Raw genomic sequence first — 27771 nt, forward strand, 5'->3', positions numbered from 1 at the left:
GTAAATAAAGATGGTCAATGAGACTCTTTCTGCATGAAAAACGTGTCATTTTCTGTGAACTCTGTTGTGCGTCACCTTCTCTTGTTTCCTTTCTCTTCTCTTTTTGATCTTCGGACGCTATTTACAGGTTTGAATCAACTGATAGATACTATGTTAGATTTCTCATGTACTTTTACTATTTGTTATGACTGCATTTCTATGCCAGTTATTTAGTTGTATTACTATAGTTCTAAAGTGGAAAACGTCTACTTTCTTCGTTATACTGTGTACGTAAATGCCTTTCACAAAATGTTCTGCAGCTAGTGATGAATTTGAAGATGAACTAGAATAGTCTCTTTTACGAAATGCCTTTTGTGGGGTTGTCTAGAATTTTATGATACAGTGAACACAGTACTATTTCTAAACACACAGAATTGGGTGCGAGACTAAGCAATCCAATGTGATCTTGACTTTCGAGTCATTTTACAATATTAATATCATTGACTTTCAGTGCTTTTTAGCGTATGATCCTTCGATACGTGTATAAAGAAATGCTGTGATTTTGAAATATTTCTTTCTAACCAATAAAAGAACAGAAATGCAGAGCTGAAGTGCTCATCAATATCGCCGTCGATAAGTCTGAAACTGAAGCTGTAACACATACCATTGGTTTTGAAACCTTGATTTGTATTGTATTGTGTATTGTATTGTATTGTGATTGATATGTATTGCATTATAACATCTTTATAGCCTAAAATATTGACTCTCCTAGAAACTTCCATATTTACCTTCTTGAAAAGACAGGCGTAAAACCTTGCTGAAGGCATGATACTTTGCACTTGCAATTCAATCCATGATCCTTCGGTGCAAAAGTGTTTACTGGTTCCAATTGATCTAAAATAATTTGATACTACAGTTTAAAATATATTTTAAAAATACAATTTTCCTCAATATACTATTCCAATATTTTTGCATAAATATAATATTTCAATATCATTGTATAAATTGATGCAATAGCGTCTTTGAAAGAAATAAACAAAATAGAAAAACTATGATGGTTATATTTCATTACAACATACAATAAGAAAATAATCACAAAGATTTCCCAATGCTCAATAGGATATACGTACGTTTCCATGTGGTGTTGCAAATCTTAGAAAGTAGTTAGATGGATAATGTGAAAGTGTATTATGAATAATATAAGCAGAATAATAAAATAGGAAAATCAGCAACATTAATTATACAGCTCTTCCTATATTTTGTATTCAAGTTATATCCAAACATACCATCTAAAACTAAATCTAACATAGTTGGTGCATGAGCTTTCCCATTGCACAGACTTAAGCCACATGGCATATTATCTTCTCTTGATTAGGGAAAGGAGTATTAATTTCATTATTCAAGTTTTCACTTGGTGGTTTATGACAGTGTTCGAAATAGGACGATAACCAATATTATAACTCACACATTTTCTAGTTTTGGTTTTATAAGTTTTGTTTTGCATATACGACTTCCAAAACGATACAACATATGCCGCTGGCCCTAGCGAAGGCGATATGTTCTGCGGTTAGCCCATCTTTAAATAAGAATAACATTGTGTCTTTCTATGAAATACATGAAACTATACAAGTACATGTTCAAGTGTGAGAGAGATTACAATTTACTTCTAAACGCCAAGACAAAGATTAAATATCAACGCGATTGCTCAGAGTCTTGGAAACTGCTGGGAGGAAACAAACGAAGATATTGAAAGCAAGATATGTAAAAATCAATTGGAACATAGCGATCACGTAAAGATCAGAGACAAACTTTTCTCTTAACAAAATACATAAATGTGATGATATGCAAGAAGAAAGTGACCGTTATTTTCAGTGCACTATTTTGTATCAAATAAAGAATGTTTACATTACATATTTGGGGATGAAAACAGAGAGGAAGATAAATTCATTGTCCTCGGGATAAATCTTATCTACTCTCATAATTTTCAACGTGATACCAGAAACGTTTCAACAGATTTGCAATTAATAGTTCAACGACTTCCGTTATATCGGTAATTTTGTAATAGGAGAAACAAACAGAAGAGTACTGACTTAGACCTGAATTTAGGAAAGAAAATAAGGACAATATTCGCGAAAGAAACAATTTGAGCCTGTCAGATCAGAAAGGAAAATAAGTTTAACTCTTTTCACCTGAGTAGTTAACTGCTAAACCACTGTATGTAATGATTTATGGGCCATCTGGCAGATAATATCAGGGACATTACACTGTCAAAGTGCTATACACGCTGAATCACATACATCATACTTCGGTATTTACTTACTTTCATCTTCTGAATTACATGTAATGCAAACAATAACACACACCCTAAAAGGGTCTATCGGAATAAGCATGTGAAAACTGCCCCAAAGCATATCTGCACCAAATTTATAGTATCGATTAACATTTATGAGAAACTCAGTTTCCAAACGTTCCAGCCCTCCAAGTGCTTTTGGAGGGGTGTTAGAAGGGGAAAACGAAAATTGAAATTATTATTTTCTCCTGAACGCCTGAATCGATTTGCATGAAAAAAAAAGATGTTAGGTGTTCTCAACAAGAGAAAAGTCGGAAAATATTTTTTTTGAAGCTTTTGTTGTTGAAAATTGAAGTACTTTTTTTTTAATTTTCAAAAAGAATTTTTTAGTGGAAGACTAACTGGGACACCCACAATTTATTGCCAGTTTTGTCTTGAGAGGGGTCCCTAACAACATATATTGTTTTCATTTTGTTTGCAAGTGTACCTCATAGTTAAAAAGGCAAATGTACATAGGTCAGCATCTATGAGGTATACGTATGATACACACTGTACACCACTAGGATAACCAATACCTTTGAATGGGGGATGAAGTTGTTATAACATTGGAATCTTATGATAACAAGTATTTTTTGTCTTAATGGTAATTGGTCTCTGAGGATCCCTTGGCTATGCAACTGGTGTACATCAACTGAGATTATACATTCCCGCATTTCGTGTTAATTTTGCACATAATCAATGTTCTGTGATATATATAGATCTTTGTTTAGTAATTGTTCTTGTTTTGTAACAGTTGGTTAATAATATGGCTGTTGTTAATAGGTATTTATGTGTTTAGTTTGTTTCGATGGTATTACTGTAGGCGCTATATGTGTGTTTAATATGATCAAATAAAGAATGAATTCAAAGAAATTAATCCTCATCATTGTTTTCGTCCACTACTGGAAAAAATTCGGTTTTCGTGACCATTTTACTGACCCAATTGTCCGGCTCAGATTTCAATGATTTTTTTTTTGCTGATAGAGGACATTTATGTATTATTTGTTATGACAGAAATTTTTGCCATGGTGTATGTTTTCTATTTTTCTATAATTTTTAAGAATGTAATGTGGTTATTAGAGATTACTGCAGGAGGCCCTTACTACCCTTTGTAAACGGAGTGTTAATGAAAAAACAACCATGTAGATGCATATAAGGTCTATGGGGACGTCGTATGGTAGGTATGACCTTAAGGGTAGCCATCTCGAATTCCGCCATTTTGAATTAAGGTCAAGTTTTTGAAATGGGAATTGGGTAAGCGATACATCACTTCGAGCTAGAATTTATTCAGGAAAACAATGGTGAAGTTAGTTTTAAGATACGCGCATTTGGGGAAAAGTTACAGGCATATTAATTGTGTATACTTAATATGTGCGTAAGTCTCTTACCTCCGCTCCTAACCCGCGTATTAATGATAGTAAGTGGACAAAAGCTTTGGTTATACATATTATGCCTAGAGGGAAGTGATTCGATAAAGGTATCCTTGACGGCAGCCATCTTGAAATCCGCCATTTTGAATTAAAGTGAAGTTTTGAAAAAATGAAAACCATAGCATGTGACACCTCATTTTAATAATAAATTTTCCCTAAAAGCCAATAGTATGCTTATTTTTGTTCTATAGTTAACTACTATGAATTTAGGGCTGCTTCTAATGTGCACCAAACGTCCATTATTCGATCTTTCAAATTGGCAACACTTAATTTTCACCGCATGTTTTAAGTTTCCAACTGGCACTTTGCAATTGTTGCCATGGCTCATGTTTTCTAAATTTATTACATCCTTTACGAGTTTCGATTTGTCAGTTCTTGAATAGTGTAGAGATAAGCATCCAACAATCTTTCTGAATTTTGAAGACTTGCAATGTAATTATTTATTTTAAACCAGAATACATGAGGAACCTATAGACGTATGTGACGTAAAGAAATACAAATGAAATTAAAAAGAAAAAAAATTGGTGTTATACTCGTACGAGCACAAAAATATCAAGAAATGTAGCCTACAGGTTGCGCAAACGACAAACAATAAAGTAGTTTTAATAATACAACTTTAACCTGGTTTATTTTTGCGTTACCATACGGTCACATTGCGCGCGACGATTTTTGTATTGTTTTCCTCTGGTTAGTTTACCAAGACTCACATATAGCGCTGTCAACTCTCAGCTAATGATGTGTTTGACACTATTTTAGTATCAATCTTGAGATTTCTTGGTTTAGTGTGGAGTTACATGCATCTGAAAATCTTTCTGCTTCTAGAGTTGCAACAATGTGACATAGTAAAAGATAAGAATTAATTTGATCTGTACATTGTTGTTAACATATTCCCAATTATTGTGTGTTTTGATTCAGAAGGAAGCCAGGTGTTGAGCTAAATAGTGTATTGTGTTAAAAAGCACACATGTACGTTGTGCAGAGCCATGTATCATTCATATTACCACATGGTCACGCTAGGCTTTCGTAGTAGCATTAAGGCTTGGTAAATCTTAATTTTACCGTCCTAAGATAACTGTTCCTTCGCATTTCCAGGTACTTAACAGTGCATGAAGTATTGGAAGAACTTCAGAAACCAGATGAAATTGGCCATGGAGAAATAGAGTGTATATTTATTGAGCCTCCAGGATCGAATGTTTTATCTGACGAGGATTCTCCATGGCCAATTTCATCTGGTTTCTGAAGTTCTTCCAATACTTCATGCACTGTTAAGTACCTGGAAATACGAAGGAACAGTTTCTATTAGGACGGAAAAATTAAGATTTACCAAGCCTTAATGCTACTACGAAAGCCTAGCGTGACCATGTGGTAACATGAATGATACATGGCTCTGCACAACATACATATTTGTTTTTGAACACAATACACTATTTACCTGAACACCTGACTTTTTTCTGAATCAAAACACATAATAATTGGGAATATGTTAACAACAATGTACAGGTGTTGGCCAGCGGGAAACAGCTCAATGCTTTGGCAGAAGTAGTATTCTCCAGCGACATGCGTTTGGGAGGGACTGATGGGGAGAAAGAGGGAGAAAATCTGGAACATGGGAGTGAAAACATAGAGGAGGAAAGTAATATTTCAAAGAAACGGAAGCGGAATCAATGTAACAACAGGAGAAACTGGACACAAAACTGTATCAAAAATTCGCTGCCTGAATTCCCCGAGGGAGATTATTCCAAATATAGGGACTGTTTAACTTTTTGAACTTTTCATTGATGAAGATATATTCGATTTAGCCATATGTGAAATCCTGAAATATGCTCTGTTTAAAAACATGCCAGATCCGAATGTCTCTAAAGAATATTTGAAATTATTCTTGGGTGTTTTGTTTGTGTCAGGGTATAACACACTTTCGCGCAAAAGATATTATTGGGATTCTGGGACTGATATGAGAAGTTTAATGGTATACAATGCAATTAGAAGGGATATGTTTATTCAGATAATGAGATTTTTGCATTTTGCAAAGAACAACAAAGTGTGTGAATCAGATAAACTTTGGAAACTACGGTCTCTAATGAATAAATTGAAAAGTAATTGCATGAAACATTTTGTTCCAACGCAGGCGTTAAATTTTGATGAAGCAATGATAGCATATTATGGCAGACATGGTTGTAAACAATTTATAAAAGGGAAACCTATGCGTTTCGCGTACAAGGTTTGGTGCCTGAAGAGCCCAAATGGATACCTAGTCAACTTTGATGTGTACCAAGACAAAAATCTGCAATGCATTGCAGAATATGAACAAAAATTTGGAAGAAGCATCCGCTTCTCTGCTATATATGATAGATGATTTCCCAAATAACGTTTAAAAATTACCATTCAGTTTCTATTTCGACAATCTTTTTACAAACATGCCACCTCTGTTACACCTAAAGTCTAATGGATATACTGGAACTGGTACTATACGTGAAAACAGGGGTCCCAAAGAATGCAATTTCTCAATGTCATCTGAATTCAAGAAGCAGAAAGGAGGTTACTATGAACATAAAGGCAGTGAAGGTGGTGTAGTTATTTCAAGATGGCATGACAATTCAGTAGTCACAGCCGCATCCACAGTTCATGGTGTTTTCCCACTAGTAAATGTAAAAATATATTCCAGGTCAGCCAATAAGAAATCACAGCAACTCGTCCTCGTTTGATCGGAGAATACAATACGTTTATGGGGGAGCACAGATCAAATGGATAGGAACATAAAGGACTACAGAATTGGTATTAGGGGAAAGAAATGGTGGTGGTCAATCTTCACTTGGCTGTTAGATGTATCAATTCAGAATGCATGGCAGATATCTCTCAATGCTGGTTCAACTTTGAATCAACTAGAATTCAGAAGAGAAATTGCTCAATACTATTTACTTGCATTTGGTTCGTCTCCAAGAGGTGCTGGACGTCCAGTTGTATCCAGACTGAGTTTCTCTGGAAACAGAATACAAGATTCAGTAAGATTTGGTGGCATTGGTTACTTAGTTATTCCTGTTATTGGCAATAAAAGATGTGCTGGAGAAATTTGTTCATCAGTGAGACGTACAGCATGTGTAAAATGTGATGTTGGCCTTTCTGTTCCTTGTGTTCTTAATTTTCACACTAGGAAGTATTAAACACACTATAGTTGTCATTTACCCACGATAATGGGAATAAGTTTTAATGAGAATAAGGCAAATATAGTTTTCGAACCGTACTGTAATGTTATTTATTGCATTTATATATCACGAAGGCCTAGTGTGACCATATGGACACACCATATATATGGACACCAAAAATTATTTTCTGAGATGCAATGGTATTTTTGTGATGTATGAAGCCCAATTAACATATTCATGTACAAATTAACAGAAAACTGCACCCCAAAAAATTCAGGCTCTATCAGGTTAAAGGAAGAGCAGCAATGATCCTTCAAAAAGGTATAATATGACTGTTCAAAACACACTTTGTACCATGAACATAATATGAAAACAGGTAACTTGTTTATAAACAGGTGTAACTAAAAGAGGTGTTCCCGATCAATACTGATTACAGTGGTCAGCAAAATGAAACTTTTTTCGCTCCCACGAACAAAAATAGGTGTTTCCTATAGGTTTCGAGCTCCTGAGTTCGAATCCGTAACCCGTTTTCCTCCACGACGTACCAGTTTTCAGGGAGGAGGGGGGTGTTTCAATATCCGCCCAAAGATGCTATTTTCCACCCATAATAATTTGCACGTTATAATTTAAATATCAATATAAATTATGGAGATAAAATTGCATAAAAAGTTAAACACTTATGTGTCACTTGGTTTTCCTACTCCTCTTATAATCACTACAGGGTGTCTCGCGTGTCACATTCCAACAGAAGTCTGTCAACATATTCACACTTATTTACCACTGTAGCGCCTCCCCATGGTAGCTATTTGCTGGTGAAACCTCTCCCCCTGTTCGCCAGAGACCTTCCCCAAGTTGTACATTTCAGGGAAGAAGTCCAGGTGGCAATGCAGGAAGTGTAACTTTAGGGACATATTACATCCCCTGTTACGAAATGAAGTAATTAACCTGCCCCAAATGTTTTTGTAATGAGGTGACTTATGATTCCCTAGAAAGTTACTGCACACTTCTCGAAAGGCCTCCCAAGCCTCACTTTCCACTTCACTAAGCTTAGAAGGAAATGTAGTATCCTTAAAAAATCTCTGATTTGAGGTTCCGTAAAAGCACCTTCTTTCACCTTGGCCTCGCTGAGTCTTGGGAATAGTTTGCTGAGGTGATTAAATGCTTCACAATCCCGGTTCAGGGCCTTGACGAACACTTCCATGAGCCCTAATTTGATATGAAGAGGTGGTAAGAATATTTTCTGGGGATCCACAAGACGTTCATTAGCCACGTCATCTCCCCTGGGACCAGTTGCTTGCTTGGCGGCCATTTTGTGATGGTGTACTGATCTTTGGCTCGACTATCCCAATGACACAAGAAGCAGCAGTGCTTTGTGTAACCTCCTTGTAAACCGGTGAGGATGGCAATAACCTTTAGGTCAGCGCATACAGACCACTGGAACTGTTCGTACTTTTTTTCTGCAATAGGTTTCCCATGTTCTCGTATGTTTCTTTCATGTGTACATCATGAGCAATAGGGATGGCTGGCTTTTCATTGTCATTGTGTAGTTACACTGCCTTGAGACTTATCCTAGAGGAATCTACGAATAGCCTCCAATCTTCAATGTTGAAGTTCAACTTCAGTTGTCCCATAAGCGATGGAATGTCACTACAATACACCAAATCACCATCCTTTGTAAAATTAGGAACTAGGCTCACCTCTCTTTTCCTATACATCGATATATTCACATCTTGGTTTAATAGATTCCATTGTTGAAGTCGTATGCAAGTAACAGGTCCTTAGACTTGGGAAGGTTTAAGTCTCTGATCAGATCATTCAACTCTTCCTGACTTATCACATGTGGTTCATTAGTGTCAGGAACTGGAGCGTAATTGGGATCTGACTGTGTACCCGAAGGTTGTTCAACATCCTCACAAGCAGCAGGTTCTTCATCGGATGAAACACTGCACAGGGTGTATGAGTCTGGTGCTACGGGTACAGGCAGACAAACATCATGTTTCACATATCTCCTAGCAGAATCCAAGTTAGGATACTGTATTTTATGCTTCGGTTTTCTGAGAAACCTTTTATATTAGTCCGGCAGAAGTAATAGTCTGAAACATGATCACGGGGCTCGCGCAAAACCATAGGTATTGCGAACGGCATCGATTTATGTGTACGTTTCAACCATCCTGTGACAGTACGCGCACACGAGTTACAACTTTGTTTCGGGGCCTAAACGCGATCCTGGTTGCCGATTTTACACCCGAAGTACAGATGGTTGACTGTCTTCACGAACGGTGATAATGGCCTACTTTGTCCCTTGAATATCACTTCCCCACATATGTAGCAGAATGAATCTGTCGAATTGTTGCAAGTTCTCGGCATGTTCGTTTAACACAAACGTCAATATTTCACGCAGAAATATTTTTCACCTAAGGTATACAGAGACACAGTGTAATACAATCTTCTAACACGAAGATCAACTCGAAACTGAAATATTTGTTTCACACGACAACGTGGGAATGTCTTCACGCCTTTTTTCAACAATCTGTCTGTCGTATAGACAAAAGGGAGCCGACGAATGATCGCAAGTTGATTACGAAACCTTTCTCCGTCATAACGCCTAAGTTTTAGTGTATGAAGTGTGGAAAGACAATACATCTTTGCAACGCAAGGGGGGAAGTACGTTTCCGGGGTAACAGTTCTTGGATTAAGACAAAAATTCAAAATTATGCACTCCAAATACGGAAATCACATATTAAATACGAAAAATACGATTTTTCTGTCAATTATGGTAACAGCAACCCGAAAAAAAACTTACGTGCTGGAACTTTCTCGATCAGATATTCGTAATCAGTTTCTCGTAATCTCTTCGGTACACCCATTCACCTTCGTAAAAATTCAGAATTATGGACTACAAACACGGAAACCGCATCTTAAATACGAAAAATACGATTTTTCTGTCAATTGTGGTAACAGCACCCCGCAAGAAAGAAAAAAAATACGTGCAGGAACGTTCTCGATGAGATATTCGTAATCAGTTTCTCGTAATCTATCCGGTACACCCTCTCATCCTCGTGGGAGGATTTTCATGCCGACCAGTGTTATAAATCTTACAAACATAAACCATCGACAACAATCACTACAAAACGAATGACTTTTTTATCTGACTGGCTAAAAAATTGCCATAGAAAACAAAGAAATAAATACAAAACAAAACAAAAGACCATTGATTTACACAACAGTCATGCTTCGTTTTCGTTTTTGAAGTGAATTTTTCATTTGATTTCTCGTCTCATCTACTACCCATTACAAGTTACGTCTTCGGTATTACCTGAATGGAGTTGTTTTGTTGTGCGATGATCTATGTCATTAAACGAGTTTTTGAAGGGCAGGTATAGAAAATAAATAATTACATGGCACAGCAAATAAATAATTACATGGCAAGTTTTCAAAATTCAGAAAGATTGCTATATGCGTATCCCAACACTATTCATAAATTTGACAAATCGCAACTCTTAAAAAAATGTAATTAATTTAGAAAACATGAGCCAGGCAACAATTGGAAAGTGCCGGTTAGAATCTTAAAACATGCGGTGAAAATTAGGAGTGTTGCCAATTTGAAAGATCGAATAATAGACGTTTGATGCACATTAGAAACAGTCCTAAATTCATAATGGTTGACTATATAACAAAAATAAGCATACTATTGGCTTTTTGGGAAAATTTGCTATTAAAATGAGGTGTCACATCCTATGGTTTTCATTTTTCCAAAACTTCATTTTAACTCAAAATGGCGGATTTCAAGATGGCTGCCGTGAAGGATATCTTTATCGTATCACTTCTCTCTAGGCATAATATGTATTACCAAAGCTTTTATCCACTTTTTATCATTAATACGCGAGTTAGGAGCGGAGTTAAGTATAAACAATTAATATGGCTGTAACTTTTCCGCAAATAGGCGTATCTTAAAACTAAGTTCACCATTGTTTCCCTGAATAAATTCTAGCTCGAAATGATGTATCGCATTACCCTATTTCCATTTTAAAAACTTGACCTTAATTCAAAATGGCGGATTTCGAGATGTCTGCCGTCAAGATCATACGACTTCCTCCTAGGACTTATATGTATCTACATGGTTGTTTTTTCATTAACACTCCATTTACAAAGGGTGATAAGGGACTTCTGCAGTAATCTCTAATAGCCACATCACAACTCTTAAAAATTATAGAAAAATAGAAAATATACACCATGGCACAATTTCTGTCATAACAAATAATACATAAATGTCCTCTATCAGAAAAAAATCATTGAAATCCGAGACGGACAATTGGGTGATGCCCCTTGTAAGTATTTAAGCTGGTCGAATGATTTTCAATAAGTATCTCGCATATGATAAATAATACACAATATCAGCAACGTGAGAAGAGCAGCTTACAGTTCTGTTCACGAAAACCGAAATTGTTCCAGTAGTGGCCGAAAACAGCGATAAGGGTTATTCTCTTTAATTCATTCTTTATTTGATCATATTAAACACACATATATAGTAATACCATCGAAACAAACTAAACACATGAATACCTATTAACAACAGTCATATTATTAACCAACTGTTACAAAACAAGAACAATTACTAAACAAAGATCTAAACATATCACAGAACATTGATTATGTACAAAATTAACACGAAATGCGGGAATGTACAATTTCAGTTGATGTACAGCAGTGGCGTAGACAAGGAAGGTGCGAACAGGGTCGAGAACCCCCTTCAACCTGAGAGACCAATTACCATTAGGACAAAAAGTACCTGTTATCATAAGATTCCAATGTTATAACAACTTCATCCCCCATTCAAAGAAGTTGGTTATTCTAGTGGTGTACAGTGTGTATTATACATATACCACATAGATGCTGACCTATGTACATTTGCCTTTTTTAACTATGAGGTACACTTGCAAACATATTGAAAGCAATATATGTTGTTAGGGACTCTCTCAAGACAAAACTGGCAATAAATTGTGGGTGTCCCAGTTAGTCTTCCACTAATTTTTTTTTGAAAATTTAAAAAAAAATGACTACAATTTTCAACACAAAAAATTTTAAAAAAATGTTTTCCAACTTTACTCTTGTTGAGAACACCTAACATCTTTTTTTTCATGCAAATCGGTTCAGCCATTCAGGAGAAAAAATCAATTTTCCTTCCCCCCTCCCAATACCCCTCCAAAAGTGCTTGGGAGGCTGAAACGCTTGGAAACTGATTTTGTTATAAATGTTAATCGATACTGTAAGGTTGGCGCAGGTATGCTAAGGGGCAGTTTTCACATGCTTATTACGATAGGCCCTTACTGTAAAACTTATTTTGTCATCTGAAAGATTATGAAATGCTAAGTAGTCAATTCAGAATTGAGCTCCTATTTGTCGGCGTTAAAACTCGTTTCTTTTAAGTTTTGTATCTAAATAATCAGAAGATTTTCCAAATTGTTGATTAAACTGAATCTTATCTGTTAATATAATAGCTAGAAATAACTTGTTTTTTCCACTAACATCTCTCCTAAAACATATATTTAACATGTCTTTCGTTCTTCCTTGCAATCTTAAGAACGATTGATGTTACAATTATTATCACATTAGTTGATAAAAATTTTTAATCTACAAAGGTGTTTCAGCCTACGTTTGGGCGATTTCGTTCCTTCCCACTCCCGGGCAGAATGGACACACCCGACCTGGCTTGTGGCGTCCTGCAATGTTGTGCAGTGGCTTCCTGGAAACGGAGTTGTTTTTCCCCGCGGACGAAAATAACGCACAAAACAGGACCATTGTTGTAGTGCTGTGTAAAATTTCTTTCCAAGTGTGTGGGTTTCCGCTGAAACCAAAATGCCGCCCAAACTAATTCGGTTTTGGAAAGGCTATGTTGCGACTCTTCATGACGCCCACTTTAGTGCTTCTGTGATTAGAAAACAGTGCAAGAAGAATGGTTGCAACATCAGTTTAAGTGGAATAAAAAATGTTATTAAAAAGCAACGAAGCTCTACCATTTGGCTAACCAACGAAGTTGCCTAAAAAGCGAGAATGCACCAAGACCACCTCCCACCATTCAGAGGAAACTACGCAAAGTGGCAATGCTAGAAAATTCGGCAACACACTGGTGTATGGCTAATCGTCTTGACGTTCCTTTGGGGACTGTGAGCCGGACGTTACACCATCAACTCAAGCTGGGAAATGTCATGAAAGCTCGCGGCCATCTTCTCACAGATGCCACCAAAAGGAACAAAATTGTAACGCCCGGAAGCTGTACGAACCCCATCCCATCTGGCAAAACATAGGTGGTTGTACGTCGTAACGCTCGATGAAGCATGGATTTACCTTTCCGACTGCGGCAAACCGAGAACCATCATGTACCGAGAGAAAGGCGCGAAGAACTTCAGAAGGTGGGTCCGTGTCTGTAAAGAATCCTTCCCAAAATGGTTCATGGTCGTTACTGGCTACTGTTACCAAGGTGAACTGAAGATTCGTAGGGTGGCGAAGAACTGCAAAATAAATTCGCAGTATTTTCAGGAGCATACCATGCGGCCGATCTACGAGCATGGGATTCCAACAATGTACGGAAATGACGCCAATCTGGTGGGCATTGACATAGGCCTCATCACATACCTCACGATCGTCCCTTCGCATTCTACAGGGAGATGGAGGAGGCAAGTGGTATACAGGTGATACCTTTCAATGAGGTGCCTGTTAAATCTCCAGATTCAAGTCCTATGGACTATTGTGGATTTGGATTGCTGAAGCGGGCTTTGGGAAAACGGCGTGTGACAACTGTGGAAGGACTTTGGAAAGCTGTGCAAAGGGAATGGGACAAGATTCCCCTCCCAGTTCTTCAGAGAAGCCCATTACAGTGGAAATTACGTTGTCGGGCTATTGTTAGAAACCAAGGGAAACAAATCAAGCACTTACGGACCTGGCGCCATGGATTCTTCTAAATTTTTAGGTAAGTCGAAATTGGCGAAATGTAGCCTGAACAACCTCTGTATTCCTGTTTTTACATCATACCGAGACAGTGGATGCATTCCTTCAGTTATTTGTACTTAAATATTTATTTGAATGCCAGAACTTTCTTGACTATAATTTGACACAGCACATCATACTGTAAGAATCCAGTTCTAAAGCGTGGTGTATGGATAGAATGATTGTGTAAAAAAAAACAAAAAAAAAACTTCATCTGTTTCTTTATCTTTAAAACTTCGTATTTAGAGCAATTATTAACCAACCTGATTCATCTAGCATCATGAAAATTATTCTCGTAGACATTAAATATTCAGTAAAGAAATGATTCAAACCACGTACTTTATTATCTTGTTTGTTTTATTACATATGAAGCATTCCATTACAACGACAACGGAAAATTACTCTTGAAAGAAAAATGATGAAATTATCAGAGAAAAAAGAAAATGCACTTATTAATGCATACGTTGTGTATAATGTTCATCAAATTCAAACTAAGAACCATGGAACTTCGTAGATACTTCGTTCACGATGTTGTTTTTTGAAGAGTACGATATATAGTAAAGCATGAACTGGGGATCGAACGCCAAGATTTTAATTTTCGATTTATATAATCTTAGATTGGTTACTCCAAATTTTACAACATATCTGTTCAAACTGTAATTAAGCTAATGCAAAATATATAGTTATTGAGGACTAAATAAACGTTAATTTTTTTTATCTATTCTCAACATATGGAGTATTTATGCATGTCTGGAAATACGAAATAAGGAATCAAAAAGATTGGAAACATCGAAGATCGAAATAAGGGAACTACATAGACACTCTGTTATTCCGTAAACGATGATCCGTTTTTATAATTTAATCGATAGAAAAGTGTGCATATGTTTACATAATACTGTATTACGTTCGTATATTTATGCTTTTATGAAATTTCCTGAGTGTAGAAATATTGGTACTATTGGCTCTCTTTCAGTATGGTAATTGTATGTTAACAAATTTAAATATGAAATACGTTTATCTAAGCTGGAATGAAAACCGACCGTTCATTACACTAGTTCTATCTTTATCTTAAATTTATGGTACTAATCATAATATAAGGGGCTAAGACTTATGGTTATTTCTGTATCAATTAAATAGTAGATAAAAAAATTCTCATCATAAATTTGATTAATGTATTATACTCACCTTGGATTGATTCTACACACTTCTTTCCATTATCGTCACACAAAACTTGAGGTCCTAAGGAATAATAAATAATATTATAATGAATGAAATCAAGTAAGATATTTGAAGTAAATAAGTAAGTGTGTAGTATTACACAATCATTATATTTGTACTATAGCATATCCAAATGGAAACTAGTAATTACATATAGAGATATTATTTTGGAAACAGAAAGAATATTCAGGGTTGACCATTTATCTTGAAACAGCTTCCAGCTTTTCAACTAATAGATAAAAGGCATTAGTTCTGTACGAGTTTAATATCGACTGGAGGACATTGTTTGCCATATTCTACAATATCACCACATTAACAGTATTTCCAATTCATCACAAATGTTATGAAACTTACTTACAGTACCCCAAATCGGTACAAATGTCTAAAACTACACATTAAACAAAAACTTATAATATCAGAACAGTTTTACAAACTAAGGACCCTACAGTATCACAAACGTACACGAAGTCGAAATTTCGGATACCTCTAGATTAGTAATATGGCTAGTGACACGAAGAAAGCTACGCGCATACACAATACTTTAACGTAGAATACTATAATCATGATAAGAGGTATTTCGAATAGATACGATTAAAGTCACAAGTGATTAAAAATTGACTGTTTTCTTAATGTTTTCTTACCGAAAAGTATTTAGTTAAGTATATGACATCAAGTACATGACTTTCAAATCAAGTACATGACTTTCAAATGACATAAAGATCATAATGCCATTTTCAGAAATATGATATCCGAAACTGTTTCACATTCTTACAGATTACAACACTAATTAAAATTTTATAACTGCAAGTACTTGTGATTACAACTACTAAAACTAGTTTCTGTTTATTAAAAGAAATAAGGAAAGCAACATCATTTTTAGAATTTCCCGTAAGTATGCAATTTTAAAAGTGCAATAATTTCTATCGATGTTTTCTATATTCCACAACAGATTGAAATATAAACACACTGTATTATCGCTTCGTGTATTGAAAGTCAATTTTGTGATTGCTTGAAGTTTGGCGGTTAACCGTGAAACATATCTCTTTTGAAAATATTTATAATCAAATATTTTTAATTTCAAGGGTTTTGTATTCACTGAAATTTTTTGCACTTACTGACTCTAAAATATCTTGAGTTTGAAACTTAAACGCCAAGGTTATTTGAGATTCAAATCTAAAATTTTAAACATACGAGCTGATACCAGGCCTAGGAAGCTGACCGCAAACTTTGATAAATCGTATGTAGAGCGTCTTACTCTTATATTGCAGTACAAGACTAAATGGCAATGCTTTTCCTTATGGCCATCGTTACCAATCTTAGCCTGAATTTTATAAATAGTTTTTTGCTAGATATGGATTGATTATTGTAGAACATTGTATTCTCTATCAAATAATCTGTTTTTCCGATATCAAGATGAATTTTCAAGTATTGAAATAAGTTGAAATGGTGAAATCTTGCAAATGGCTAATTCTAATGTAGCGTTAAATATATAACGTGATGAGTTCGGAAATATAAGAGATAGAGAGTTGAAACTGATACAGCTATTAACACCATATTTAGTGCTAATATTGGAAAAGTTTGCATTCAAAAAACTTTTTGAATTTTAAAATAAATAATAAAACGTAAGAAAACGTGAATATACTATTGCAATCCAATATTTAAGAAGTTGACTCGGGAAAAATGTTTTTCTTTTTTTTAGGTTAGATGTGGGTGTAAAGCGAGAAAAATATTGAGAAATGATTGAAGTTATTTTGGAAACATTTCTCAGGTCGATATCTTTCTTTATTTAGTCTTAATAGTCAACTTTCCAAAGCACGCGCATCTAATCTGAAGAAAGGCAGCGACAAATCTCGCCAATGTTATTTTCCTTATGATGCTTGTTACAGATGTAGTGTGTCGTGCTATACCAATGAGTATTCAATGTAGATGCTATGCGAGAAAGGATCTATTATACCTCTTGACCTGTAGTGTTTACCGGAAGCATGATCGTAAAATCGAATCCTGAACTACACCTGCGAGAAACATTGCGTCATCTCCAATCTTACGTTTCACTTACTTCGCTCGTTTTCCTTGAGATATCTCGTTGAGTTTCCTTGAGTCCCTCTTCCACGAAAGACAAATTTCAATTGCGGGTGAATCAGCATAGTAATTCAGTTAGGAATAACATAAATAACAAAAATGCTGTTGATATTAAAACAAAACAAGCTCTTTCTTCAGAAGATCAATATCTATAAAAGAGGAAAAAACAGGCCAATATCTTTTAATAATAAAACTCCTCACTCACTGGTGGTAATAAAAAGTTGTTAGTATTTGTAATTGATTCATTTACAATTCGCACGTGGTTCCTAATTTTCTTTCGAATATTGACAATTTTGACTATAAAAGTTGGTTTTGTTTGCAATATCACTTCTCTTATTTACTTTGGATACGCAGGTGATGATTAAAAATAGCATAATTCATAACAAATAAGTTCATGAGCTCACAAAACAGAATGAAAAGTCTCTTTGTTCTTTCCCCCATGTTTTTTATGAAGCAAAATGTATTTTCAGAGGATTTGATAATTCTCTTCGGTTTTATTTCCTCGCCAAACGATCTGTACCTTGTTGGCTGTCAATATACGTGATTTAAAGTCACAACTTGTCCTTTTGTTTAGAATAAATTTAATAGGGTTTGTTTTCATTCTTCTTCTGTTTCCAGACACATTGTATGCCTGAGGTGTCAGACGTGAGTATGGAGACCTAGGAGATTGAGTTTCTATCACCATTACATTTGTAGATTGTTGAAATATTTAAAATATTTGGTGCATCGTGTGTAATAGTATTGTATTTGTTCGTCATGGAGAGTGAAGTGCGGAAAAGACGTTCAGTTGGTAGGTTGCATGGAAGAACGTCAAAGAATGCTGAAAGTGTTTAAACATTTTGTACAAAGTACGGATGTTGGTTTTGCTATTGAAGAAACCTCAAGAGCTACAGGATATTCAGAAAGAACTATTTACGAAAGAAAGAACAAAAGGGAAAATTGACTATTCCTGCTAATGGCAAAAGGGATGAAAATATATGAATTTATGAAAGGCTTTATTTACAGATTCAGTCACTCTTTGTCTTTCTTGTTCTTTCTTCAGAAGAAATCATGGCGGAAGAAATATGACAACGGCTCGCTCCATTTACTCTGTACTGCAATCTAAGGGTGAGACGCTCTTTAGCTCTGGTCGTGCCCTCTTGTCAAAAATTTAATAGAAGTGCGTTAGGGCATACATATCCCCATTACATTTGAATAAAGTGCCAGCAAACTCTAAATTTGAAAGCTCAACATAATGTCTATGTAGAACATAAATCCTAAATACCACACGAATTTAAGTTAATATCCAAGTCCTGTAAACCTTCACTTAGAATGAACTCACGGTAATCGTACACCATTTATGACCAAGATCTGTAACATGGAAGACAATGCGGGCTTATATCATCGACATAACACAATAAAGAAAATGCATGAGGTTAAAAACCCTGCCAAACTATATATTTGACAATTTTATGCCCATCCAAAGAAATGAAAGGTGATGAAAATCTGAAATTAGTTCTGGAAAGCATACCCTTCGTTCCGTCAAAAATTGACCTTGACCTTTTACCCCTTAAACATTGGTACCCCTCCAGAAATTTTTTAAGTATTTGTTCATGTAACCTTGTCCTACGAAAGAGAATAAAAGTCTATACTAATCTATATAATGTAATTAAACTTCATTAAAAAGGTCAAAACCTTCACAATTTATATATTATTTTGCAAAATAACATTCTTTTTTGCCAATTTTATTCACATGATCTTTACGAGGCATGATCATATACTTACATACCATGACAATGTCCCAATTAATGGTGAACCTGTATTAAGAACTCCTGTCCAGTTCCCTATACTGATTCATAACGTAACGAAACATTATCTAAGGAGTCACAAACTCAAAAATTACTATTTCTGGTAATTTTCTATATTTAAAAGAGAAGGAAATGAGGAGCGTTAATGTACAACGACCCTGGATTCTGTACCAAGTCATAATAGAATAAAATAAAATTAAAGAGCTCAAAAACCTTCGAAATTTATATTTTTAGTATTTTTGTACCCATAAAAGGGAACGAGAGAGACCAAAGGTGATGCTATGTATCCCTAGATTATAACCTCTAATTAAAAAAATCCAACTTCAATGACGTCATATTGCGTAGGGTAAAATTTGACCCACCAATCACCCTCCAAGGGTTGTGTTAATGTATCTCATGCTTTAGACTTCTATACATATTCATAAAGTAATAAATCATCTATGAAAAATATCCTTGAGGTTAACAAACTTCTTTTGCCTGTGTTAGGAAATCCTGTAATGGAGCTCCCTGAGGTCAAAAACTTTCATTTTTTTTACCTCTAAAAAAGAAAGAAATGAAGAGCATTCATGTATTACTCGTGTCTTGGATAACGTAATAAATCATCGTGTAGGATATCAAAGAAATATTTTTAGTAATGTTATACTCAAAGGAGGGAACGAAATAGACCACCATAACCTCTGATTCAAAAATCCTTGTTAAATGACTTTATAAGGTTAAGGGTGGGGCTCATTTTGAATCATCAACAGGTATGTGGTCTAAAACAATGTGATATCATGATATCACACCACGTATTCTAGGGACGCGGCTAATTTTTGAAATTATCGCCAAATTTTTGCGAACTCGACTAGCTGAAACCGAGTCACTATTACCATATAATCTGACCTTTTCCCTGGACAATGCTTTACTTTAAATATTACGTTAAAACAAACAATATTTATATAGCCCTAAATTGGAACGTGAAATTATTATGTTGAACCTAAAGTTTCAAGGGATTTTATGGAAATATGTTTGATATAAATAATACCTTTCTTATTTCCAATTAACATGTCAGTACAATGGCACAATTTCATTTTCTGTTCCACTTTGCATTGTGTTATACAGGCTGAGTAGCTATAATACGGAAACGCCCACATGGTGTCATTTTCTTCTGGAAATCTACATTTTCTGGACTCTATTGGAATAGTCTTTACGTCGTCATCTGCAACTTCCTCTGTTACCAAAACTTCAATTAAAAAATCTTCATTCACTACTGGAAGACGAGCAAAGTGGGATGTTCCAAGTCCTCGTTCTAATGGTACCTCATAGTTTGAGAACGATAGGATCTATAAAAAGTTAAAAATATTTATTAGAATTGAAAATGACCCCAATCGAAAAGAAAAATATGAAAAATTATCAGCTTGCATTTGTAATTAGAATATTATTTTTGAATCTAGGCAACTAGCCAAATGCACTTAGCAACGCCTAGATTAAGAAACAATTTTCTAATCAAATAAAGAGACTTACAATTTCCTGATGCCTAAAGCTATTTTCAATATAAGAGTAGCTCATGTTAAATGCTCAATTTCATTTTAACCATATTAGAACTTTACAGTTAAAACAATCAGTTTTAATATTATATCTATGGTTACATCATAATATTTTGTCATCGATTAACCGATTTGTTAAAGCCTATTATAATGTATTTATTTATTCTAATGCCTTGACTTCTATTTAATTTATTCCATGTGAAATTGCTTAAAAGGTGAAGAAAGACTCTAATATGTATATCAGGAAAATGAACCGGAAAGGAAAGTTTGGTAACAAAATTGAAGAAAGAAGAACGATAGAGGTGAGAATTAGCAGGAAACAGGAATATACATCATTAACTTAGACTTTAGTTCACTCTCAACAACCAAAAGCAAGAAAAACAGCGTGGGAAAGTAAAGGATATATATATACAGGATATAAGATACCGGAAATATGGGCATGCATATAGATCACTACTTAGGGGGAGAATTATGAATGGGGGCTTGCGATTGCCTGAGGAAAATGTTGGCTTCTGATTGGCTGAGGGGTGATGGCTCCTGACTGGCTGTTGTTGTGGATACGAGAAATGGCTTTGTTGAATGTCTGTTTCTTGATCTTGAAAAAGGCAGACCAGAAAGGAATGAGCTGAAGCCATTGTCTCTATCGAGACTGTTCCTTTCGCGTGAGATAGACTTCCTTTATCATTCTGTCCTCAAAGTGACTGCACTTGCCCACTATGCCTTAATATTGGTTGAAACAATGTACAAAAGTAAATTAAGATAAGGCTTAAACTAAAATTATTACAAAATTTACTTTTTTTATTTGTAAACGGACTTGCTTAAAAAAACTTGCCTCGTATGTTTTCGTTTGTTTTCTTTATACAGCAAAACATAATGATGTTAATACCACTCAGCTATAATATAAGTTAGTCTTGCACAAGTATCACCTTAACATGTCAATGACTACTTCCGTGACATTACTTCAAAGGTCCGGTAACGGTCACGATAGTTCTGTGATAGAGCGTTTACTTCTGGTGCGGGGATCCCACCAAATTAATTTGCGGTGGATGACATCGTATCCATAGAATTTCTTGGGTTACTCCTATTTCCACTCGCAATTTTATTCTACCAATTATTCCATCATCCTTCTGGTGCCTCAATCATTAAACTGAAAGATTTAATTGTTTTTAACAAAGGTTTAGTCTAACCGGGAGAACGAAATGGTAATGAGTGTTCTTTATTTCGTTGAAAATTTCCGAAAATCCAAATCGAAATACAAAACTAAAATTCTCAATCGTAAACAAATGGTTCCAGAAACTTTTGAGTTTCAATTCACATCTCAATGACAATTTCTAACTAGTTGTTCGAATTGACGTGTGAACACATTATTACTTGCTTCAATTCGCTGCCGTGATCATTATGAGAGCCAGATGAAGAATACTCACCTCTGACACAGAGCTGTAACAAATTTAGTCACATTATAGGTGGGCAAGCCGATGTGATAAGATAAATGAAATCGTTGTTTCCGTTTTTTCATATTACCACATAAAGATTAATTATCACAGGATATGTCTAACGCCTATCGTATACTAGACCTAGAATAAAAACTAGTTTCTTACTGTTTTTGTTCCTTTCAGTTGACTGGGCAAAAGCTGCCATACACATGACGTGGAAATTATTTTTAGATACAGACTACTACACAAAGGTAGAAGACCTTCTAATAATGAAATTGCAGTATAGTCGCTAGGACGAAGATAGGGACGGAAAGTAAATGTTGCTTTTGTTCCTGGCTGATTTCCGTCTCGAAAAGAAAATATACTATAGGAGCGGTTAAGAAGGAAAATCCTACGAATCTATGATTACAGCAAATATATTACGAATTTTTGAGTGGGTACCTGTTCTGGTGGAATAAATTATATATGATTTTATGTAATGAATATGAAAAGTATCAGGGTTATATAAAACGTATTGATTCTTTTGCGTATAAGATGGTGTCACTGTCAGAAATCTCAGGGTATATGAATTTCAGCGAGTCAGCTCTAAAATAATTTTATAACTCAGAGTTGGAGATACTAGATGTGCAGCTTGTAAAAATAAATGTCATAATTTGTTAACCAGTAATACAGAGGTTGTTCAGTCTACATTTGGCCATATTTCGACATACCTAAAAATTTAGAAGAATTCATGGCGCCAAGTCCGTAAGTGCTCAATGTGTTTCCCTTGGTTCCTAACAATATCCCGACAGCGTAATTTCCACTGCAATAGGCTTCTCTGAACAACTGGGAGGAGAATCATGTCCCATTCCCTTTGCACTGCTTTCCAAATTCCTTCCACAGTTGTCACACGTCGTTTTCCCAAAGCCCGCTTCAGCAATTCAAATCCACAATTGTCCATAGGACTTGCATTTGGAGATTTAATAGGTACCTCATTGAAAGGTACCACCTACATGTCACTTGCCTTCTCCATCTCCCTGTAGAATGCAAGGGACGATCGTGAGGTATGAGATGAGGCCTTTTCCATGTGAATGCGCACCAGATTGGCGTCATTTCCGTATGATCGGCCGTATGATCTGCTCCTGAAAACACTGCGAATTTATTTTGCAGTTCTTCGCCACCCTACGAATCTTCAGTTTACCTCGGTAACAGTAGCCAGTAAGGACCATGAACCCTTTTGGGAAGGATTCTTTACAGACACGGACCCACCTTCTGAAGTTCCTGGCGCCTTTCTCTCGGTATATGATGGCTCTCGGTTTGCCGCAGTCGGAAAGGTAAATCCATGCTTCATCGAGCGTTACGACGTAAATCCACCTTTGTTTTGCCAGATGCCGTTCGTACAGCTTCTGGGCGTTACACTTTCGTTCCTTTTGGTGGGCATCCGTGAGAAGATGACCGCGAGCTTTCATGACTTTTTCCAGCTTGAGTTGATGGTGTAACGTCCGGCTTACTGTCCCCAAAGACACGTAAGGACGATTAGCCATACACCTTTTTGTTGGCGGATTTTCTTGCATTGCCATTCTGCGTAGTTTCCTCTGAATTGTGGAGGTGGCCTTGGTGCATTCCCGCTTCCTAGGCAACTTCGTTGGTGATCCAAATGGTGGAACTTCGTTGCTTTTTAATAACGTTTTTTATTCCACTTAAACTGATGTTGCAACCATTCTTCTTGCACTGTTTTTTAATGACAGTAACACTAAAGTGGGCGTCATAAAGAACCGCAACGTAACCTTCCCAAAACCGGCTTAGTTTCGGCGGCATTTTGGTCACAGAGCGGAAACTTACACACTTGGAAACAAATTTAACACAACACTCACAAAAATGGTCCTGTTTCGTGCGTTATTGTCGTCCTCGCGGAAAAACAACTCCGTTCGCAGGAAGCCACTGCACAACACTGCAGGACGCCACGAGCCAGGTCGGGTGAGTCCATTCTGCCCGGGAGGAGGAGGGAATGAAACCGGCCAAACGTAGGCTGAACAACCTCTGTATAACTGAAGTTCAATGGTACCCGAATTGTTATGTTGCAGTGAAAATGATAGAACGTGATCACGCAAAACTGTGCGGCTTCATGCTACTAATCTTCAAATATCGATAACTGTATCTCAATTCTGACCTGAAAGGACCAATACTTTTTAAAGAACCTGATATATATTATTAAGTATTAAACTGTATCTATTGACTATTTCAATTTTCCTAGCAGTGACACTCATAATTGTAAAAGAGATGCAGTTCACGCTATGTCATTGAACAATTACTTGTTGTATAGAGAATATAATAGGTATTCTGAATGTTCTGTTGCACCATATATGAAATAACTATACGAGTATGAAGTTGAAGTATACCGAAACAAAAACATTTTCTTATCAATTAAGTGGCTAAACTGAACTTTTTTGTGGAAACGTAAATCTTGAATTATTTTCGACATGCCTTCGAATAGTCCAATATACGAGGCGCACCCAGAAAGTAAGTTACCCTCGCGTCCCATAGCTAGGAAACCGTATGTTGCGCGAAGTGATTGTGCGTACTTGAGAGAGTAAGGTCCTAGCATGCACTATTGGAACTTCTTTTGTGCTCTCAGTAGCGTCGTGGCAGTGGTTGAAAATGGACGTTCCTATTCCAGCTCCCGCCGCGTGTGAAGTACGAGCAGTGGTAAAGTTTATGAGTGCATAGGGCATAGCACCAATAGAAATCCATCGTCATGTGTGCCAGGTCCATGGGCCTAATGGCATGTGCAAGCAGTTTCTGCATATTTTCCGCTCCTTATTGCACACCACTGTCACGGAGTGCCTGTTGATCAAGAAGTTTTGTGTTGAAGCAAATGACCCTAGAGCACAAAGCAAGGCGCACAGGGTCAGCATTGATATTTTTGCAACGATACAACTGAAGGTGGAATTAAATCGGTGCTATGCCCTGTATATTCAAAAACTTTATCAGTGCTCGCACTTCACACGCAGCTGGAGCTGGAATGGGAACGCAATCTTTAATCACTGTCATGACACTAGTGAAATAATTAGGGACGTCCTGTTGGCGCATGCTCCATGCTAGGACCTTACTCTCTCACGTACACGCAGTCGCTTCGCGCTACATACGGTTTCCTAGCTATGGGACGCGCGAGAAACTTACTTTTCTGGATGCGTATAGCGGTTCATAAATAAACATTTGGGCTCAACATTTCACTCTGTAAATAAACCCTTTCTATTCATGCTGCTGTATAGAACGATCGAATACATACCTCGTAGCTAAGAACAAGTTCCATATTTTTTATTATCTTCCATAATGTGAACTCCTTTTGCCATTTCTTCAATTTGGAGAGAACATTTTCGTGATCCGAGAAGAACATTTTTCTCATAGTTCTACTGCAGAAAATATCTGTCCTAAGCTAGTCATTGGTTTTAAGACAATAAACAAAATTATCTTGACTTATTACATATAACATTTCTTTTGTAATGTGAATGGATTATTACAGTGTGTAATTGAAGAGGAAAAATAAAATGAACAAAAATATTAATGTACAAACCGCCATGTATTGTTCATCCCATCTGAAGTGGTAGGTCACTGACACAGTGTCATTGCTCCGAGTTATTCCTACATTTGATTTCTCCATTTCTCTGAAAATTAAATATTTGTATGTAAAATAAGAAGAATTGATTTGGCATAGATTGCATAATGATATCTTGGATCAAAATTCAATATAAATATTGTTGAGAAACTTACGACATGCATTTAACATTGCGTTTAATTTGTTACTATTCATCAAGCCCGTTTATTGACATTTCAAACCCCTGCGAACAAGAAAAGTTGATAACCTTTATATTTATTCGTGCTCAGTTATGTGTAAGCAAAAGCAACGCAAAAACTGACATATAGCAAAATAGTCTAGTTTGCCTTTAATGTACAAAATACAGATTTGTTGTCAACATAAAGATCTTCTATTGCCATTCACATTTATAAGTTAGAACCTGTAATGTCTTGTGAATGAAGTTCAAATGCTGCTCCTAATTTCACGACAATTAAAAATGAGTATGATCCACTTATTTGGCAAAACTAGCAAGTTTACAACTTTACTCAATAGCAAGAGTTGCATGCTGAGAGGGTGTCTTCACTGTTAAACAAAAATCATGGATATTTTGGATTAAAATCATGATTATGTAACAGCAAATAAAATTGACAATAAAAGTCTTCCTTTTAACGTTTTACCTAAATTAGGTTATATTTAGTTACCAAGCTGGAGGAGGAGGTAATTCAAAAGTTCGAAACATTAAAAACCCATAACTTTAATAATATATATTCTAAGGTGCAATATTATCACTTTATATGTACAGGGGTGGAAAAATCTAAAACGTTTGCAAAAGTGTGAAAATCATTCCTAGTATGGTGTGGGACTTTCTTTAGCGTTCAAAACAGCTTGGATCCGACGTGCAATGGATGTATACATCTTCTCAATCGTGGTGCGTGCAATGTTGTATCATTGTTCCTCCAAAACATGCTCCAGGTCCTTAAGGTATGCTGGTGGAAGGTAATGAGACCGAACACGCCTTTCTAACTCAGACCACTATGGCTCAATGATGTTCAGAACTGGTGGTTGTGGGACCCAAGGAAGTGTTATAGCTCCTGGTCATGCTCCTCAAACCACGAATATTCGGGCCATGGGTAGAACCTGGTCCCCCAAAATGGCCTCATACACCTTAGCATTCATCATTCCATGCAGGGCTATGATGGAACCTGCAGAAAACCACGATATCACTGCCCATACTGTAACAGACCCACCCCCATGCTTTATAGTTGGGAGCAGACAGTCTGTATAGTAGGCCTGCGACGGTGTTTTTTTTATAAGAAACCACGACCGGTTGTTGGAAAGAAGATGAAGGTCGATTCATCGGACCACATTAAGTGTTTCCACTGCTCATGAGTCCACGCCTTGTGGTCCTTGCACCACTGGATACGCCTCTTCGGATTTACTGCTGTGTTCAGGGGTTTGGCGATAGCGGCCCTACCATGAATTTTCATTTTATGAAGTTCCCGTCGCACTGTTTTCGATGAAACCGGGTTCTGTAGGCCGGAATTGAGTTCAGATGTAATTTTCATTGCAGCGGTCTTCTCTTTAGCTGCTACAATCCGTTTTAATATCCTCCGGTCCCTATCTGACAGAATTTTCTTTCGACCACTGTTGTGCTTTGCAGACGTCATTTGCCCGTGAATTGTGCATTCCCTCGTGACATTGGACACAATGCCTTTCGATACCCCTACAATGTTTGCCACTGTTGCCACTGAAGCTCCAACCAGACGGGCACCAACGATCATGCCTCTTTGGAAGTCTGTCAGGTCGCCCATTTTACCGCACCACTTTCATACTACGACATTCACAGGTGAACGGTTACTGCTGACGGAAGAGGAAGGCCCACATGAAATATTGAAAACAAAAAACGATCGGCAATCGCAACACGTGTTGTACAATGGAGGGCCAAACTTACGTGTCCTGTATGAAGTGTTTTTAGATTTGTTTGTCTAACCCCTGTATATATCACTTTATAATGTAATGTTGGTTTCTGTCACCATGGCATGGCACGTTCTCGGGTTGCGGATCGAGAAGAAAGCCTTTAGATATAGATGTTAGCAGGAAGTATACTGAATAAGCAGTCACAAACAGATGACAAGTGGTTGGCGTGAGAGTAACAACTTAATTCTTAACAAAAAAAAAGAGCTTGTTCAGAAACATTTACAGAAGCGTCGGACTAGGACTGATAACTTGCCACAACCTCAGCAAAGTAAAATGGGCATGAGATTGAGAACAATGATTTTAAAAAGGTCTTTATAGAGCAGGCACGATAAC

General features: G+C 36.4%; 1 protein-coding gene across 1 annotated transcript in view; it reads right to left on the reverse strand.

The window, feature by feature from the left end:
• LOC145666818 (sodium channel protein Nach-like) overlaps window positions 1-27771 on the reverse strand; it is a 61943-nt gene that overhangs the window by 17026 nt on the left and 17146 nt on the right. The window contains exons 3-6 of the mRNA XM_081734386.1: window positions 25459-25549; window positions 19971-20268; window positions 15048-15101; window positions 768-873 (exon numbers count right to left, since the gene is read on the reverse strand). Of these exons, the coding sequence (XP_081590512.1) occupies window positions 768-873; window positions 15048-15101; window positions 19971-20268; window positions 25459-25549 (549 nt within the window). The remainder of the gene's footprint in view (window positions 1-767; window positions 874-15047; window positions 15102-19970; window positions 20269-25458; window positions 25550-27771) is intronic.

Source organism: Thermobia domestica, chromosome 1, assembly GCF_964235325.1.
Source record: "Thermobia domestica chromosome 1, izTheDome1.hap1.1, whole genome shotgun sequence".
NCBI classification, from domain to species: domain Eukaryota; kingdom Metazoa; phylum Arthropoda; class Insecta; order Zygentoma; family Lepismatidae; genus Thermobia; species Thermobia domestica.